This window comes from Bidens hawaiensis, unplaced genomic scaffold (assembly GCF_021521415.1).
Source record: "Bidens hawaiensis isolate Kalapana, Puna unplaced genomic scaffold, B.hawaiensis_p1.1 tig00033931_1, whole genome shotgun sequence".
NCBI lineage: Eukaryota > Viridiplantae > Streptophyta > Magnoliopsida > Asterales > Asteraceae > Bidens > Bidens hawaiensis.
In genome coordinates this window covers 72,680-87,645 of record NW_027505304.1, presented here as the reverse complement: position 1 = coordinate 87,645, position 14,966 = coordinate 72,680, and the positions used below count along the sequence as shown (strand labels likewise).

Below are 14,966 nucleotides of genomic sequence, written 5' to 3'. Positions count from 1 at the left end.
TTCTAATGGAAATGATTCTCCTTATCACATTGACGCTGATGGTCCTTACATTTATACTTATAATGAACTTTCCACACTGACATGCCGGTCTTCACCGCATACATAAGTGTAAAGAAATCGTTGCGTGTGGAAGACGGCAAAAACCCGCAAAAAACACAATAAACGGAAAACCTTCACGCAGGTCAGTTATAGGTAAAAGTTTTGGTGATCCCACTAAATGAAAGTGCCGGTCTTAGCCGCACAAATCATGATAGAGGAAACCAAACTAACCTATTGATAACCGTGCGTCGAATGGTTAATTTATTCAAAACGCTGATGCCGGTTTTTCACCGCATCAGTAAAGAAATCGTTGCGTGTGGACGGCGGCAAAACCCGCGTAAGCACAAAAAACAGATAAAGACAACCTTCACGCAGGTCAGTTTATAGGTAAAGTTGGGTGATCCCACTAAATGAAAAGTGCCGGTCCTAACCGCACAAATCATGATAGAGGAAACCGAACTAACCTATTGACAACCGCGCGTCGAACGGTTAACTTATAAAACACTTAGAAAATATCTTCAAGAAAAAAATGAGGAAAACCTCCACGCAGGTGAGATATAGGTAAAATTTAGCCATCCTACTAAGTGCAAGTGACGGTCTTACCCGCACAATCACGAAGGAGGAAGCAAAACTTCAACCTATTATCTACCACGTTCAAAGGTTAACTCATTCAGAACACTTAGAAAATATCTTCAAGGAAAAAAATGAGGAAAACCTCCACGCAGGGCAGATATAGGTAAAGTTTAGCCATCCTACTAAGTGCAAGTGACGGTCTTACCCGCACAATCACGAAAGAGGAAGCAAAAACTTTAACCTATTATCTGCCACGTTGATAGGTTAACTTATTCAAAGTACTTAAGAAATTGCTAAGTTAAACTACAGTATGCACAAGCGAATCATACATTGTTTATGCGGCAAAAAACAAGTGTCAAATTAAACTATAGTATGCATGAGCACGTCATATAACGTTTATAAGGCAAGTCATCCACTGAAAGTAGCGGTCCTACCCGCACAAAGATTTGTATTCCATAATAATTCAAGTATTACAAGAATGGCCGGGTAACTACCCGCCTAAAAGAATATAAATCTATACAATGTAAACCTATCCTAACAGTGGGAAGGGATCTAAAGGTTCAAGCTTCAGGACCACTCCCTCCAAACCCACTTGTACCCGCACCATCAGTTTGGCTGTGGCGGTTCAAGGAAGGTCTTAAGAATGGTTAGCCCATCATCAGCAGCAGCAACTTCGTTCACCTTCTCCACCACCGGATGCGGGAAAGCGGCATACTGGTTCACTGCTTGGTCATATACAGCTTCAGTATCCACATCATATAAAGGGAAGTTGGAAGGCGGGATGCCCTTCTCAACGAACCCTAGACCAAGCAGGAAGCCGGCCTTTTCCCCATCCTCATGAGAAGCGTTGAGGGCTGCGCTCATGGCATCGTCGTATGATTTTGTCCGTGAAGACTCGATGCACAACCTACAAGAAAAAAATACAAATATCAAAACCTTTTCTATGTACAAAGAAAAGCGTAAAGATATTATGAAATTACGCATACCTGAGACAACGCTTCTCGAAGAAGCCATTCCTTGGCAACCAGAGCCTCCTGGAAGGCAGCTTAAGCTTGGTTACGGGCGCGTTCGGCTTCACTTTTGTTAAGGTTGGCGAGCAACACTTCCTTAGCAGCAGCCTCTTCAACGCCCTTTAGCTTTCCGCTCAGTGTGGTCAAGCACGCCCCTCTGGTCCAAGATCTCTTGGAGCTTCTTGGCGTCTTCCATAGCCAAGGCATCATGAGCCTGCTGGAGTAGCTTGGCTTTAAGCTCCTCGTTCTCAATACGTAGAGGCTCAGCAACAGCTTCAGCCTTGGTGGCCCCTCTCAGTTGCGTTCCGTGCAGTTTTCCTTAGCCAGCCGAAGCTGTTCGTTAACAGCTTGGGCAGCCTTGGAACGGGCCTGAAAATTCAACTTCAATGGCCTGGAAGGCCTTCTCCTTTTCCGCAGCCACTGCGGCAAGCCTCTTGTTCTCCTCCCGGATGGCCCGCGCCTGAGCCACTTCCAGGCTACGCGCCGTCTTTAACTTATCGTTTTCACGACAAAGTAACTCGACGCGCGGCTGCATCCGGGCAAGGAGAATCCGCAGTTCATTCGACAGCCTACCCTCCTAGTAGCTGGACATGGCTTCCCCCAGCGCACCAGCGGGGGCGGCGTGGCGCGCCCATTCGACGCATTCTACAGGCGTCCGAAGGGTTGTTCCTCGGCGGATGTTCCATCGTGGAACATACACTTCATTGGAATCCAACACTGCAAAAGCAAAAAAGCAGTTAGAAAAAGATGATAAAGAAAAAAAAATATATATATAAAATAAAGGCCAAAATAACCCTACGCACCTGTAGGGTCGACGACAGGCCTGTAGCCGCCAAACCCATCACCCGAACCTAACGGATATCCATCCAAGAGGTCAGGCAGATGGGAGGGAGGCAGAGATTGGCTTGACGCCCCAACCCCGGACATACCTGAAGGGACCCGGCCGTAGTTGCCGGCGCCGGAGGAGGCATAGCGGAGGCCGCCGTGGTAGAAACCAGCGGAGGTGAACTCACAACCGCGGCCGCGGCTGTGGAAGAATCCACAGAAATACTCACCGCCGGCTCAGTGAAAGAATCAGTGAATATGGCACTGACAGCCGGCGGGGGACGTCGTCACAGTTGGAACAGTTGGCTCAACCGGGTGAGCAACTGAACCAACTGAAGCAGGCGCAGTCGCCTGGGTCATCGCATCAGGTAGGTTGACCAAACCTACCTTCATGGGTCCAGAACTGCTACCTCCCGCTCCACCCTGGAATGCGGTAGCATCCACGCCTGCACAAAGAAGATATAAGTATAATGGTGGAAAGCTATGCAGTAAAAGTAAAGGAAGATTATACTTACGGGTTTTCTTGAGCCTAAAGGTGCGAACAGGCGGGGGACGAACCCGATGGAGCCGGCCTCTTCACGCCGCTCACCATCGTCACACTGGGCTGCCCGGAGGTGACAGCCGTCTCAACCTCCGGAACAGTGGTCTCACTACCACCAGGGTTCCCCGCCGCCTCCTCGCTCTGGGTTTCCGAGTCAGATCGGACAACCGGATCGGCGGTGGAGGCAACCTTCGCCTTGCCCTTCGCGCCAGTAGCCTTCTTTTTCCGCACCAACAAAGGACCATCTGCGGATTCCTCGTCAGAAGATGACAAGATTAGAGGAATTCCTGCAGAGGTTTTGAGCATTGAGAGGGCGAGGGTCAAAAAGTTCTTTACCTGGCCGCCTGGCGCTCAAGATCTCGTGGCCTGGCGGGTAGACCTCCACGAACCGATCCGCCGTTTGCTCAAGGATGGGCAACTCGTTTCTCATCTAGAGCACGAGTACCCATCCGAGCGGGACCATCACTCTCCCGCGGCTGCAGGAGAGACTGCAAGTCGTTTCCCTCTGTAAACAAAAAAAAAATAAACAGTTAGAAGAAAAACCTATATCAACAAAGAAGACAGAGCATACCGTAAGGGACAGAGTTCAAACCGTATTCGAGGACGATGGGAATCTGTGACGCCTCCTTCCACACCCGGCTCATCCCGAGCATCACCATCCCGGACTCCGCAAAGCGGTACACCGGAGTCTGGATCCGGAAGATCTTGGCGAACCACTCCGCCTCCTGGTGGTTGAGGGCGTGAAGGGCGGGGAGTGCTCTCCCATTCTTAAACGTCATCGCAAGGGGGACGACGCGAGCGGAGATATAAAAATACTCCCGCTTCCACGACCGAAGACTGCGCTCGGTAGCGCAGATCTTCAACCCCTTGATCCGATTGATCAAGGTGTACCACCCCTAGATGCACCTCCAGGAGTAGAAGGTCATCAACCGATCAACGTGGGGCTCCGCGCCCAGAATGAGGCACACCCACTCAAAGTGGCGGATCTTGGCGATAGCCATCGGGTGTACCTCAGTCAGATGCATACCGTGTCTCTCCAGAACACGGTATACAAACTTCGTCAATGGGAACCTGAGATTCCCATAGACGAAGAATGCAACGTACACCCCTATCTTGCCCTTGGGGGCATCGTACACCGTCTGGTGTGGCTCCGGAAACTCAGGCTCGAACGGCTCGAGCATGAACTTCTGGACGACGTACTGATAGAGGTCAGCCGGAAGAGCACACTGGCACTCGCCAGCAGTACTCTTGTCATCCTTATCGGAAGTGGACGATGGATTCTCGACGAACACGTCAGACTCCTCAGCAGTAGCCTCAAAATCGTGAGTAGAAGACATGTTTTGGAGGTAAATAATGATTTCAGGAGAATGCTCGACAGAGAATATTCGCCGGAAATCGCTTAGGAGAAGATAGAAGTGAAGGTGTGGATTACAAAGGACCCTCTCCCCCTTTATATACTCATCGCAATGAATGCGATGAATTTAATGCGGAGGAGAGAGAAAAGAGCTGGTGCAATGAAACTATGACACGTGGAAAAAGCAAGCTGGCAACAGCTGTTGACGGGACGCGCGCCGTAAAATCCGCACCCACGCGCCCAAAAAATCGCGCCCACGTGCCTGAAAAAGCGTCTGGAATGACCATGTACTGTCACGTCGCCATAACTTCCTGCACGTCCTGACACTGTCAGAAGAAACCGTCGGACGACGTTTCAACAGTTTGGACTGTTCTTATCCTTTCACCAACTCTTCGAATTTCAAAAAGATTCAAAAAGATTCAAAAGTAAGCGGGAATATACCCCTTACCTTGGCAACCAAGTAACTATAAGACAGGTGCGAGTACAGTGTTAAGACAAAACCCTTCACATACTTAGCACCTGCAGGGAATTGAAGCCAAGAATACCTCGGCAACCAAGTAACCATAAGACGGGTGCGAGTACAGTGTCAAGGCAAAACCCTTCACATACTTAGCACCCGCAGGGAATTGAAGCCAGGAATACCTTGGAAGTAAAGTAACTATAAGACGAGTGCGGGTACAGTGTCAAGGCGAAAACCTTCACATACCTAGCACTCCGCAGGGAATTGAAACCAAGAAGGATCTTCTGGGCCGTGCTTGCGGAAACGGGAATAACATCCCCGCATAGCGGGGAACGTCGAGAACTAGATTGTTTGAAGCTCCAAGATGGAATTGGTTGTTTAAACATAATTGATTATGTTCAAAACTACCAAAACCTCATGGAGAATCTACACAAGTGGAACTCAACGCTCCTGACTTGCGAGGAGGTTACAGACCTACCCGCATCATACCCAAAGATCAAGCAGGAAAGTCAGGAATTTCTGCACGTGACATTAGGACTTCCGCGGGAAGAATCCCCATGGAAAACCTTAAAACTAAACCCTTTTCAAAACCCTTTGCTTAAGTCCAAAAGTTCACCTCACTTATTAACAATTCATGAGAAGAACATTGGACTGGGGGGACTTGAAGAGGTAGGTCCCAGCAGAGCCCAGTTGGACCCGCAAGACTCACCTCAAAGAGGGACGTCTGCGCAGTTGAACCCGCAAGACTCACCTTCAACAGGGACGTCTGCGCAAAGGCTAAACTCGCAACCCCTTGAAGAGGGACGTCTGCGTAGAAACCAACTGGACCCGCAGGACCCACCATGCTCAGAGACGTGACGTCCTTACGCGCAGTACGCAAGCTGTTCCCGCAGGAAAAGCCTCCCAATGGTGAAGTACTCCGCCTGTTCCCGCAGTTGCGGATACAAGCCATTAGGGAAGGCTACCTGCGCAGCAAAGCTACACGCACAAGGCACTTAACTCTTAAATAATTCAGTAATGTCACCTGAAGAAGGAGTGAGAAAGCCGGGAGAACTCCCACCCAAATGAGCCAGTCCGTACGATGCTGGAGGATCTTTTGTACTGTACCTGACGAGGTATGGACAAAAGATCTGACCAAGGATACGACAGCTCACTGACAACAGTATGACGAGCAGCACGCTCTTGTACTGTATGTCACTATTAGCCGCTGCCTACTCACCAACCTGTCGGAGGACGTGCATGACCTGCAGTTGGTGGAACAGGAATAGTACACAGCCGGCCTGGTCACTATCAGCCGCTGCCTATCCACCAACCACCAGCATAGCATGTGCGTAGCCCCACAGTTGGCAGAACAGGAACACTATTCAGCCGGCTGTACCTGCTTGGAAACCTACCTTCGGCTATAAATACTCCAACACCTTGGAATGGTATCATCTTATCTCATATCTCATATTTTGATATATTACCTGATATCTGCTCTAGTCATTCTCTTAATATACACTTATATTTAAGAGCAATCTAGTCTGATTCTCATGCCGGATGGTGGTCACAAGGAGGTACCCCCCCCCCCCCCCTTCTCAGTGACGAGCTCACGGTGTCTGTTTTGCAGGTTATCAGAAGAACCATCTTTGCCGGACTTAACCCTCGTGGGAAACATCTATTTAACCCCCAGATTATCCGTAATCTGCCCGGGGTCGATTAGTGTTTCTTCAACACTAATTAACTACAATATCGTGCATGAATTATTAGCCTCACTCATTTACAGCACAATTCAAGCTTTTAATAAACCAATCTCAAAACTTTGCTTGTTCACATTAACGTCACAATCTGGGGGTCGATTAGTGTTTCTTCAACACTAATTAACTACAATATCGTGCATGAATTATTAGCCTCACTCATTTACAGCACAATTCAAGCTTTTAATAAACCAATCTCAAAACTTTGCTTGTTCACATTAACGTCACGAAGAAAAATTATTCTAGCTAGCAGTAAGAAGTAAAGCACAATCAAACTTTATAACCACCGACTAGCGAAGGAACACAGTTTTTGGCATTATAAAGCCATAATCAACAAATCATGCTACAAATGCATCATTTCACCAACAGTGCAAAAATAACAATCCATCATTGTTCTTGTTGACAGACATATAAGACTTGTAATAAGGAACTCTAAATATTACTTGGTTGGCAACTCAAATGTCAATATTCTACATCCGTTAAACATGGAAATCACAGAAAATTGCATATATTGCCACTTCTGTCACTTCAAGTTACCCGTCTTTCCTGTAAATGGGTAAACATTCCAGAAGTAAAAACTGGATAATAAAGGGTAGATACGCCAATTTCAACTAGGGGTGTAAACGAGCTTAGCCACTGAGGTCGACTAGGCTCAAGCTCAACTTGTTTGACTTCCGAGAGCTCGAGCCCATTTAGAGTTCTTTTTCTAAAGTACAAGCTCGGCTCGTGAGTAGTCTCCCAAGCCAGGGTTCGGCTTGTTTATAATTTTTAATTAATTTAAAAACATTTTTTTAATTATTTTTATATATTTTTTAATTATAAACTGTGTATACATATTATGTAGTTATTGTTTTTATCAAAATTATATACATACTAATTATTAAACAAATATATATTTAATATATTAAATAAAAATGATATAAACAAATATATATTTAATATATTAAATTAAAATGATATAAAAATAGATTCTTTAATTAATCAAGTTTTTTTTTAAATCGAGCTTGTTTAAGCTCGGCTTGATTCAAGCTTTTAGCGAGTTGATCTTGAGTCGTTCACAAGCTGGCTTAACTTGTTTACAGCCCCAACTTTGGCCAATTTGTGGTTATCATTTTATCCATAACGGGTTGAATGTTAGAAAATTAAAGTAAAAAAAGAAAACGGGCCGAAAATTTAAATTACTATTGAAATAATGAAATCTTTTTCATCATATTAGACACTAAGCACTTGTAATATCTTTCAGACCAAAAATAGTTTCATGTCAAACTCAACTTGACCTGTTTTCAATGGTACAAAGAGACTACCCGTTATGACTGATGACCAATTTTTCGCAAGCGCTAATAAAATTAATGACTAAAAGATTGTTTATGCTAACAGACCGAACATACAGAGAAAAGTTTTACTTTCTCTTTCTTCTATCAATTGCATTTCTCGGGTCATTTTTGGCCAGTGGCGGGCCAGAAGGCACACCATACTGCATAGGCGAGGGTATTGGTGGCGCTGCCACAGGAGCAGCTGAAGCCACCATGGTGGCGGCGGCAGGCGGTATAGGTGGCGGAAGAGCATTAGACGCCTGTGCAGCTGTAGGCTCGGGAAGAGGCCTAGGTAATATATGCTTCAATCGATTATTCCTGTAGTTTTTCCAAAAGTAAAACTGCTGCCTGTGTGTCAACTCCTAAAAGATTCAAAAAATATAATTAAATATAACATAAAAGCATATTATATTTATTAGTTATTTATCAAATTTTAAAAAATGCAACCTTATTGGCCGGATGTGCCATAGCATTGCGGAAGCTTGCATTTTGAAGAAGTTCTAAAAAGTAGAGACAGTGTGGGTACCTATGATTCTCCAAAAATAAGCAGAAGTTAACAAACTGTTGATATAAAAATAAGATTGTTAGAATACATTAAACTCACATAATATATTTTATGTATTCGGGTCGTTGCCAGTACTGAAGGTACTTCAAGTAGCCTATGAAAGCTTCATCTTCAAAATAACGGTTCTGAGCTAAATCTACATCAGAGTTGTAAGTGTAAATTATGCAAAGTTTTGCCATCACTTTAAAGTAATAAAGATGCTACAATGTAAGTTAAACTTACAGTGAATATAAGTTGGATTGGCAAGGCATTGGACAAATTCAAGCTCAAGTAAAAATCTTTGTCGGCCATCATCAGGATCCTTGTATACCTTTTTGGGCCTAAAACATAATTGAGGTCAGACACATGGTAACTTACATTATATTGACACTATATTAAGAACATTTAAGCTTACGAGCTGTTATCATTTGAAGAATCATGAATTTCTTGACCTGAAGCCATGTTGTCGCATTCCTATGACTAACTGCACCAAGATGATGAGCTTTATACCAATTTTTGGAGACAAAGTTATACGAGATGATCAGCATACATTTACATAAACAGGTTTACAAAATGTTTAAGAGCAAGAGAATGGAGCCCCAACTAAACAACCAGCCACTTAAGTATCACCCTATACATACACATATTCCTTTGATTTGATGAATAGAGGAAATCAAGGTTTAAAACCCAAAACATCTTACCAAAATCAAAAAATTAAACATAACTAGGGGTGTTCGAATTCGGATATCCGAAATAATTTTTAAAAATCAAAAAATCAAAATCGAACATCATCATAACTCCAAGATCGAAAAATTAAAATCATCGTCACAGCTTCATAATCAAAGCTCCTTCCCAAATTCAAAATGAAACACGTATATATGCTTGAAGATCATGAACTCAAAGCTATAGACAAATATCAGAATCAAATTCAAAGTTTGATTGTGTAACATTATCTCTAATCTACCAAATACTAACAGACTTGATCACTTCTTACGGGATTAGGAGCCAGAAGGTGATGGTGAACGGCGGCGAGAAGCGAATACGGACATACGGTTGTGGCTGGTGAAGGTGAAAGGCGGTGATAAACTGATACCGAGATAAAGTGTGGATCTTGAATTAGGTTACACCAACCAAAAGACAACATTTTTTTTAATGAATAACTAAGTACCGCCAGGTATTTCGAACGTGGTCTCCAATCACTAAAGGTAGACCGAGCCGGCCACAAGTCCAGACGAACGGAGCCCCTAGAGATCCACCTATTGAGAGATTCCCTGGATAAAACCCGACCCCCACGCCCGCCAAAAGACACGATAGCGAGGAGCCGGTAACACCAGGTGAGATCAGGACTCGAACCCTGGCAAGCCAGGCTCATACCTTATATCTCCCATATAAATTGGTGATAGTAAGGTTTAAACTCCCTACCTCTCACTAATGAGTGCTCTACCATTGAGTCACATCTAATTTACTTTATAAAACAATTGATATTATTATTTAATATATTCGTATAAAATTTATATCGGACCCGAAATATCCGAACTTTATTCATTTTTTATTATTTTTTTAATTATTATTTATTCATTTTTTACATATACTTTTTTATTCATGTGTAACTTTTTTTATAAAGCGATTGTTATTTTTTATATTTATTATATTTAATTTACAGGTTTAAGTTATCTTATACAGTAAAATCTAAAAAAGTATAAAGATACAGTGGACCATAAAATATAACACAATGTTGAGTAATATAACACAACACAGTGCAAATGAAAAAAACACGATGACCAAAATAAACAAAAAACACAATGGTTTCAATAAAAATTCTAAAATCTTCAAGCTAGAAATCGAAAAGCGGAAACCTAAAATCTAATATCGTATAGTTCCACAAGACAGTTCCAATGCCGATAGTTTAAGTTCAATCAGAATCCATTTCATACTCTAAGACTTCCTAGTTTTTAAAGACTATGTATTTGAACCTTACCATTTAAAGATCAAGTGACATAATATATGCATACTATGATAGAGCCTGTGTGATACACAGGTGCTTAAAAAATAAAACAAAATGGAATGTTGTGAATCTATAGCAATTAAGAAAAAGAGAAGGCTAATATCAATTCATCCTAGTTGAGTTGGTAAGTTACAAACATTTTAAAAGCAAGGTGGTGAGTTTGATTCCCACCTACATGTTTTCATTTTATCATTCATGAAGGAAAAATTGTAAAAATGAAAACTTGTACCCTTGTATCTATGTGGATGGTCTAATTAAATGACATGTGGAAACATTGTCTTGCTTTAATAGTACAGGTAGATTTTTTATTTTCTTTTACTTTTTTGGATAGGCTATTATTATATAGTAAAATTTAGGGTTTAATCGAAACGAGCCGAGCCAACCCTAGCTCAATCTCGACTCGTTTAAATTCAATCTTTTTTCAAGTATAGCTTTTTTCAAGCTATTTTTGAGCGAGCTTCGAACGAGTCGCGAACTTTTTGAACAATTTAACTTTAACCATTTCGCTAAATTAATTACCTTGCCTAATACAAGTCATCCTAACTTAAAGATAGCCCAACCGTCTCATAAGCATGTAAACAAACACGAATAACGACATATTTATGTTCATTCAATTAAATTCGAAACACAAACGAATAAATATCATACATATTACGGTGATAATTTGTAAAACACAAATAATATTCAGTTATTTTTTATTAATTGTAAACGAACATGAATGAATATACATGAAAAACACAAGAACATAAATGAACAAACTTTTTATTTATATTTTCTCTTTTATTAAATCAATAAAAGTAAAATGCCAAAGTCGTCCTGTAGGTTTGGTCAATTATTCGATTTTCGTCCAAAAATTTTCTTTTTTGCAAATGTGCCATCGAGGTTTACCACTTTTTGCCAATTACATCCAAACTGTTAACTCCGTTAGTTTTCATAGTTAAACAAAGGATAATTTTGTCCTTTTACATGAATACCTCGTAACTAAAAAAATAAAAATAACAGATAACCTTGAGCCATCATTACCACCCTTCTTCATCCTAAACCTAGGGGTGTTTGGGATTGCTTATTTTCACCAACTTATAACTTATTAACTTTTTGGAAAGTAATAAGGTGTTTGGGATTGCTTATATTGTGAGAGGAAAAGTTTCATAAGTTACAATGTTGTAACTTATTAACTTAATGAAAAATTATAAGGAGCTAAAATAAGGAATCCCAAACAGTTTGAGTTCCACCACCACAATGGATGAATGGAACACCGTAGTCACCACAGCCTGCGTTGTCATCATCGTCGAACATCACATTCTATTTTCTTCTTTTGCAAATCGACTTTGCCCTCCATCATTTTTATGGTGGTCGCCCTTGAATCTGATTTTTAGGATTCAATAGAATAAAACGCAAATCCTAGATCAGAGACTATTGGGTTTCAGTTAAGGAGGTGTTTTGAATTATTAGGCAATAATGCTTAATTACCAAATCTGGAGGTCGGAGGTGTTTCATAAAGGTCAAAGAACTAGACGGGTCATCGGTTTTTGTTTCAAAAGCTTCCTTGATTTGATCTACTTGATAAGGTGTTTTCACTCCATAAGAGCATTCCCAACCCATTCTCTACTCTATATTCATATGTATCATATAATTACACTAAAAATCACTGATTTTTCTCTCTCCTGTTTAATTAAATAATACTTTTTATACATTTATCATTATCTTTTCTCTTTACTCCACTCACAACCATTTTTAGAAAATATTAAAAATTATACAGTATGAACAGTGAATCCCCAAATTTAACTTTCCCCTATAACATTTTCTCTCTCATTTACTCACAACCACTCATAATCATACCATATAATTTACAAATCCCTCTCACAAAAATATAAGAAATAGGCTGAGAATACTTTAAGGTTAATTCTTCAATTGTATCGTATCCATTGTATCCATTGTAGAGTGACAAAAATAAGGGTGGGTGTGTGGTGTTTATGGGTTATGTTTTATTGTTTTTTATTAAGGGTGGGTGTGTGGTGTTTATGGGTTATGTTTTATCGTTTTTTATTATGATTATGATTATAATAGATAAAAGGATAAAGCTGCCCATGGTTTAACTATAAAAACTGTCAGAGTTAACAATTTGAATGTAATTGACAAAAAGTGAGGAACCCTGATGGCCCGGTTATAAAAAAGAAACTTTTTAAATGAAAATCGTATAATTAATCAAATTTGAAGAACGATTTTGACACTTTACTCTGACAATAAAGATAAACCAACTTCCTTTCAAACGAGCGTTTACTAAACAGTTTGGTTCGTTTACTTATATTCAGACTTGGGAACAACTAAACCCTAACTGTGTTCCCGAGCTCACTTAACGAAGGAAATGAAAGGAAAGGAAAGGAAAGGAAATGAAAACCATTTCCTTTCCTTTCCTTTCCTTTCTTTTCATTTTCCTTTCCTTTCATTCATTTTCCTTTCATTTCCATCCATTCAATTCCTTTCAAAATGGAAGGAAATAATTTACACTATAAAACCCTCCATTTTCCTTTCTTTTCCTTTGCTTTCTTTCCTTTAATGAAACTCGGGAACACACTTATTGTTATTTCCTTCCTTTAATGAAATTCAGGAACACAACATTTTCTTTCCATCCCTTCATTTCCTTTCCTTTTCCCTTGTTAAATTGTTAAATGAAACTCAGGAACAGAGTCCCGACACCATACTATGGGCTCATCGGACGACCATTCGCCGCAACCTTCCAAACGTCACGAAATCATTTCAATCGGAACATTAAAACAAAAGAAAGTAAAACACACCGGCGACGACGATGACGAGGACTATACATCTGCACATACGCTATGTTCCCGAGTTTAATTTAACGAGAGAAGAGAAAAGATTTGGAGATAAATAAACAAAATTGGTGTTTTGGAGTTTTTTTAATGAAAAGAAGAGGAAAGAGAAGAAAATGTTTTTAGTGTATTTATATTTCTTTTAAAATTGAATTGGTGTTTCAGAGGTTTTTTTAATGAAAAGAAGAGGAAAGAGAAGAAAAGGTTTTTAGTGTATTTATATTTCTTTTCAAATTGAAAAGATATGAAGAGAAGAGAAAGGTTATTAAAATATTTCTTTTCATTAAACTCGAAAAAACAGTCTTTTCTAATTCCCCTTCTTTTCTCATCTCTCGTTAAACTCATGAACACAGCGATATAGTCGATTCACCTTCTGATTAAAATCATAACCGGATTGCCTCCCCGATCACTACCCATATCCAGATCCGTCTGCAAACACTGGTCATCCCTCATCACCGATCCTAACTTCACTCTACAACGAACCCGAAACCCTAACGCCGATCACCCTCAAGGTTTGTTTTTCCAGTTACAATCAACTTCCTCTGTATTTACATTTGTGCCATTAGATTCGGTTCAAAGACGCCCTTTGATTAAAAGCTTCCCGTTTAACCCGAGCCCCACATCCGGGTTTACGGAGGCTTTGCATTCGTCTAACGGTCTGGTGTTGTGTCATGTGTGGCCTGATAAGTTATATGTATACAATCCAACTGTGAATAAGTACAAGTTGCTTCCGTTACCGTGTACTTGGATTACAAGCCGGGTTATTAACGGTATGGCGATAGCTTTTGATCCCACAGTATCGCCTCACTACAAGGTACTTTATCCTAGAGAGGATTTTAACGATCCCGACATGCGTGTTCGTTTGGAGATTTATTCTTCGGAAACGGGAACTTGGAGGGTTTGTGGTCGAACGTTTAGTTTAGTACCGTTTTTTATGTTTAGTAGACGGTGGTTTACTGGCGTGATGCGATTCATTGGATGGATAATCTCGAGGTTTATCATTTTAAGTGTGATGTAGAGAATCCTCACTTTATGCAAGTGGAGAACCCGAAGATCTTGAATGGTACGGAGTACGGTTTGCACGATAAGTTATTGGTGTCAAATGATCGCTTGCTTCTTGTTAAGATGGTTGAGGTTCGGTCTATGTTAAAGATGAATGTTTATGAGATAAAGAATACATGCTATTCCGGGTGGTCTATCAGATACCATATTAATCTTGAATGTGCTGGAGATTTTGACTTACTTCTCAGACCTAATCTGACTGAACCTAATATCAATTTACCATCCGGACCTAAGTACAATGTGCTAGCAGTTGTGATTGGGAAAAGAGACGAGGATTCGTTTCTTGTGTTGGAAGTAACCCGGGGGAAACTTGTGCAATACAATGTCTTCTCAAAGACTTTGTGTGAGCTTTGTGACTTGACGCCGTTTCAACTTCGTGATACGAAAGCTGGTTACTTTTTGTTCATGTTGTCTCTTGCTGGTGTGTGAGTTAAGTGTATTATAATAGTTGATCAATAATACAAGTATTGTAATGGGTTTTTATTGTTTTATTGGCTTATTGCCATGTTGTATGCTTCTTAACTTGTACATGCTTTCCAATAGTGTGATATTGTTTTAAGCTTGTTGTAATGTTTATGAGCTACAAAAGTTGCATATTTTTCCATATGGCATAAGATAGGGTTGAGCACGGTTCGGTTCGGTTTTTAGGTAAAACCGAAACTGAAAAGTCGGTTTT

At 40.8% G+C, this 14,966-nt stretch overlaps 2 protein-coding genes across 2 annotated transcripts; one reads left to right on the top strand and one right to left on the bottom strand.

Annotated features, from left to right (window-relative positions):
• Window positions 1-7,761: 7,761 nt before the first annotated feature.
• On the bottom strand, window positions 7,762-8,881 carry LOC143612231 (mediator of RNA polymerase II transcription subunit 31-like). Its single transcript, XM_077086265.1, has 5 exons — window positions 8,811-8,881; window positions 8,639-8,736; window positions 8,456-8,552; window positions 8,299-8,377; window positions 7,762-8,213 (listed from the first exon to the last, which is right to left on the bottom strand). The coding sequence occupies exons 1-5, from the start codon at window positions 8,855-8,857 to the stop codon at window positions 7,938-7,940; spliced, it is 597 nt and encodes a 198-aa protein (XP_076942380.1). The 5' UTR covers window positions 8,858-8,881; the 3' UTR covers window positions 7,762-7,937.
• Window positions 8,882-13,103: 4,222 nt separating this feature from the next.
• On the top strand, window positions 13,104-14,719 carry LOC143612232 (F-box protein At5g07610-like). The gene is made up of 3 exons (XM_077086266.1): window positions 13,104-13,239; window positions 13,795-14,042; window positions 14,174-14,719. Exons 1-3 carry the CDS (start codon window positions 13,104-13,106, stop codon window positions 14,717-14,719), a joined length of 930 nt encoding a protein of 309 aa, XP_076942381.1.
• Window positions 14,720-14,966: the final 247 nt, after the last annotated feature.

What these genes read in the sequence shown, in the direction of transcription:
- LOC143612231 (XM_077086265.1), bottom strand. Translation starts at nt 8,857, where the DNA reads ATGGCTTCAGGTCAAGAAATTCATGATTCTTCAAATGATAACAGCTC. An exon ending in TCTTCAAATGATAACAGCTC is followed by an intron (nt 8,737 to 8,810) that starts GTAAGCTTAAAT and finishes ATTATGTTTTAG; the next exon opens with GCCCAAAAAGGTATACAAGG. An exon ending in GAATACATAAAATATATTAT is followed by an intron (nt 8,378 to 8,455) that starts GTGAGTTTAATG and finishes GGAGAATCATAG; the next exon opens with GTACCCACACTGTCTCTACT.
- LOC143612232 (XM_077086266.1), top strand. Translation starts at nt 13,104, where the DNA reads ATGGGCTCATCGGACGACCATTCGCCGCAACCTTCCAAACGTCACGAA. An exon ending in TACATCTGCACATACGCTAT is followed by an intron (nt 13,240 to 13,794) that starts GTTCCCGAGTTT and finishes TTGTGCCATTAG; the next exon opens with ATTCGGTTCAAAGACGCCCT. An exon ending in CAGTATCGCCTCACTACAAG is followed by an intron (nt 14,043 to 14,173) that starts GTACTTTATCCT and finishes TATGTTTAGTAG; the next exon opens with ACGGTGGTTTACTGGCGTGA.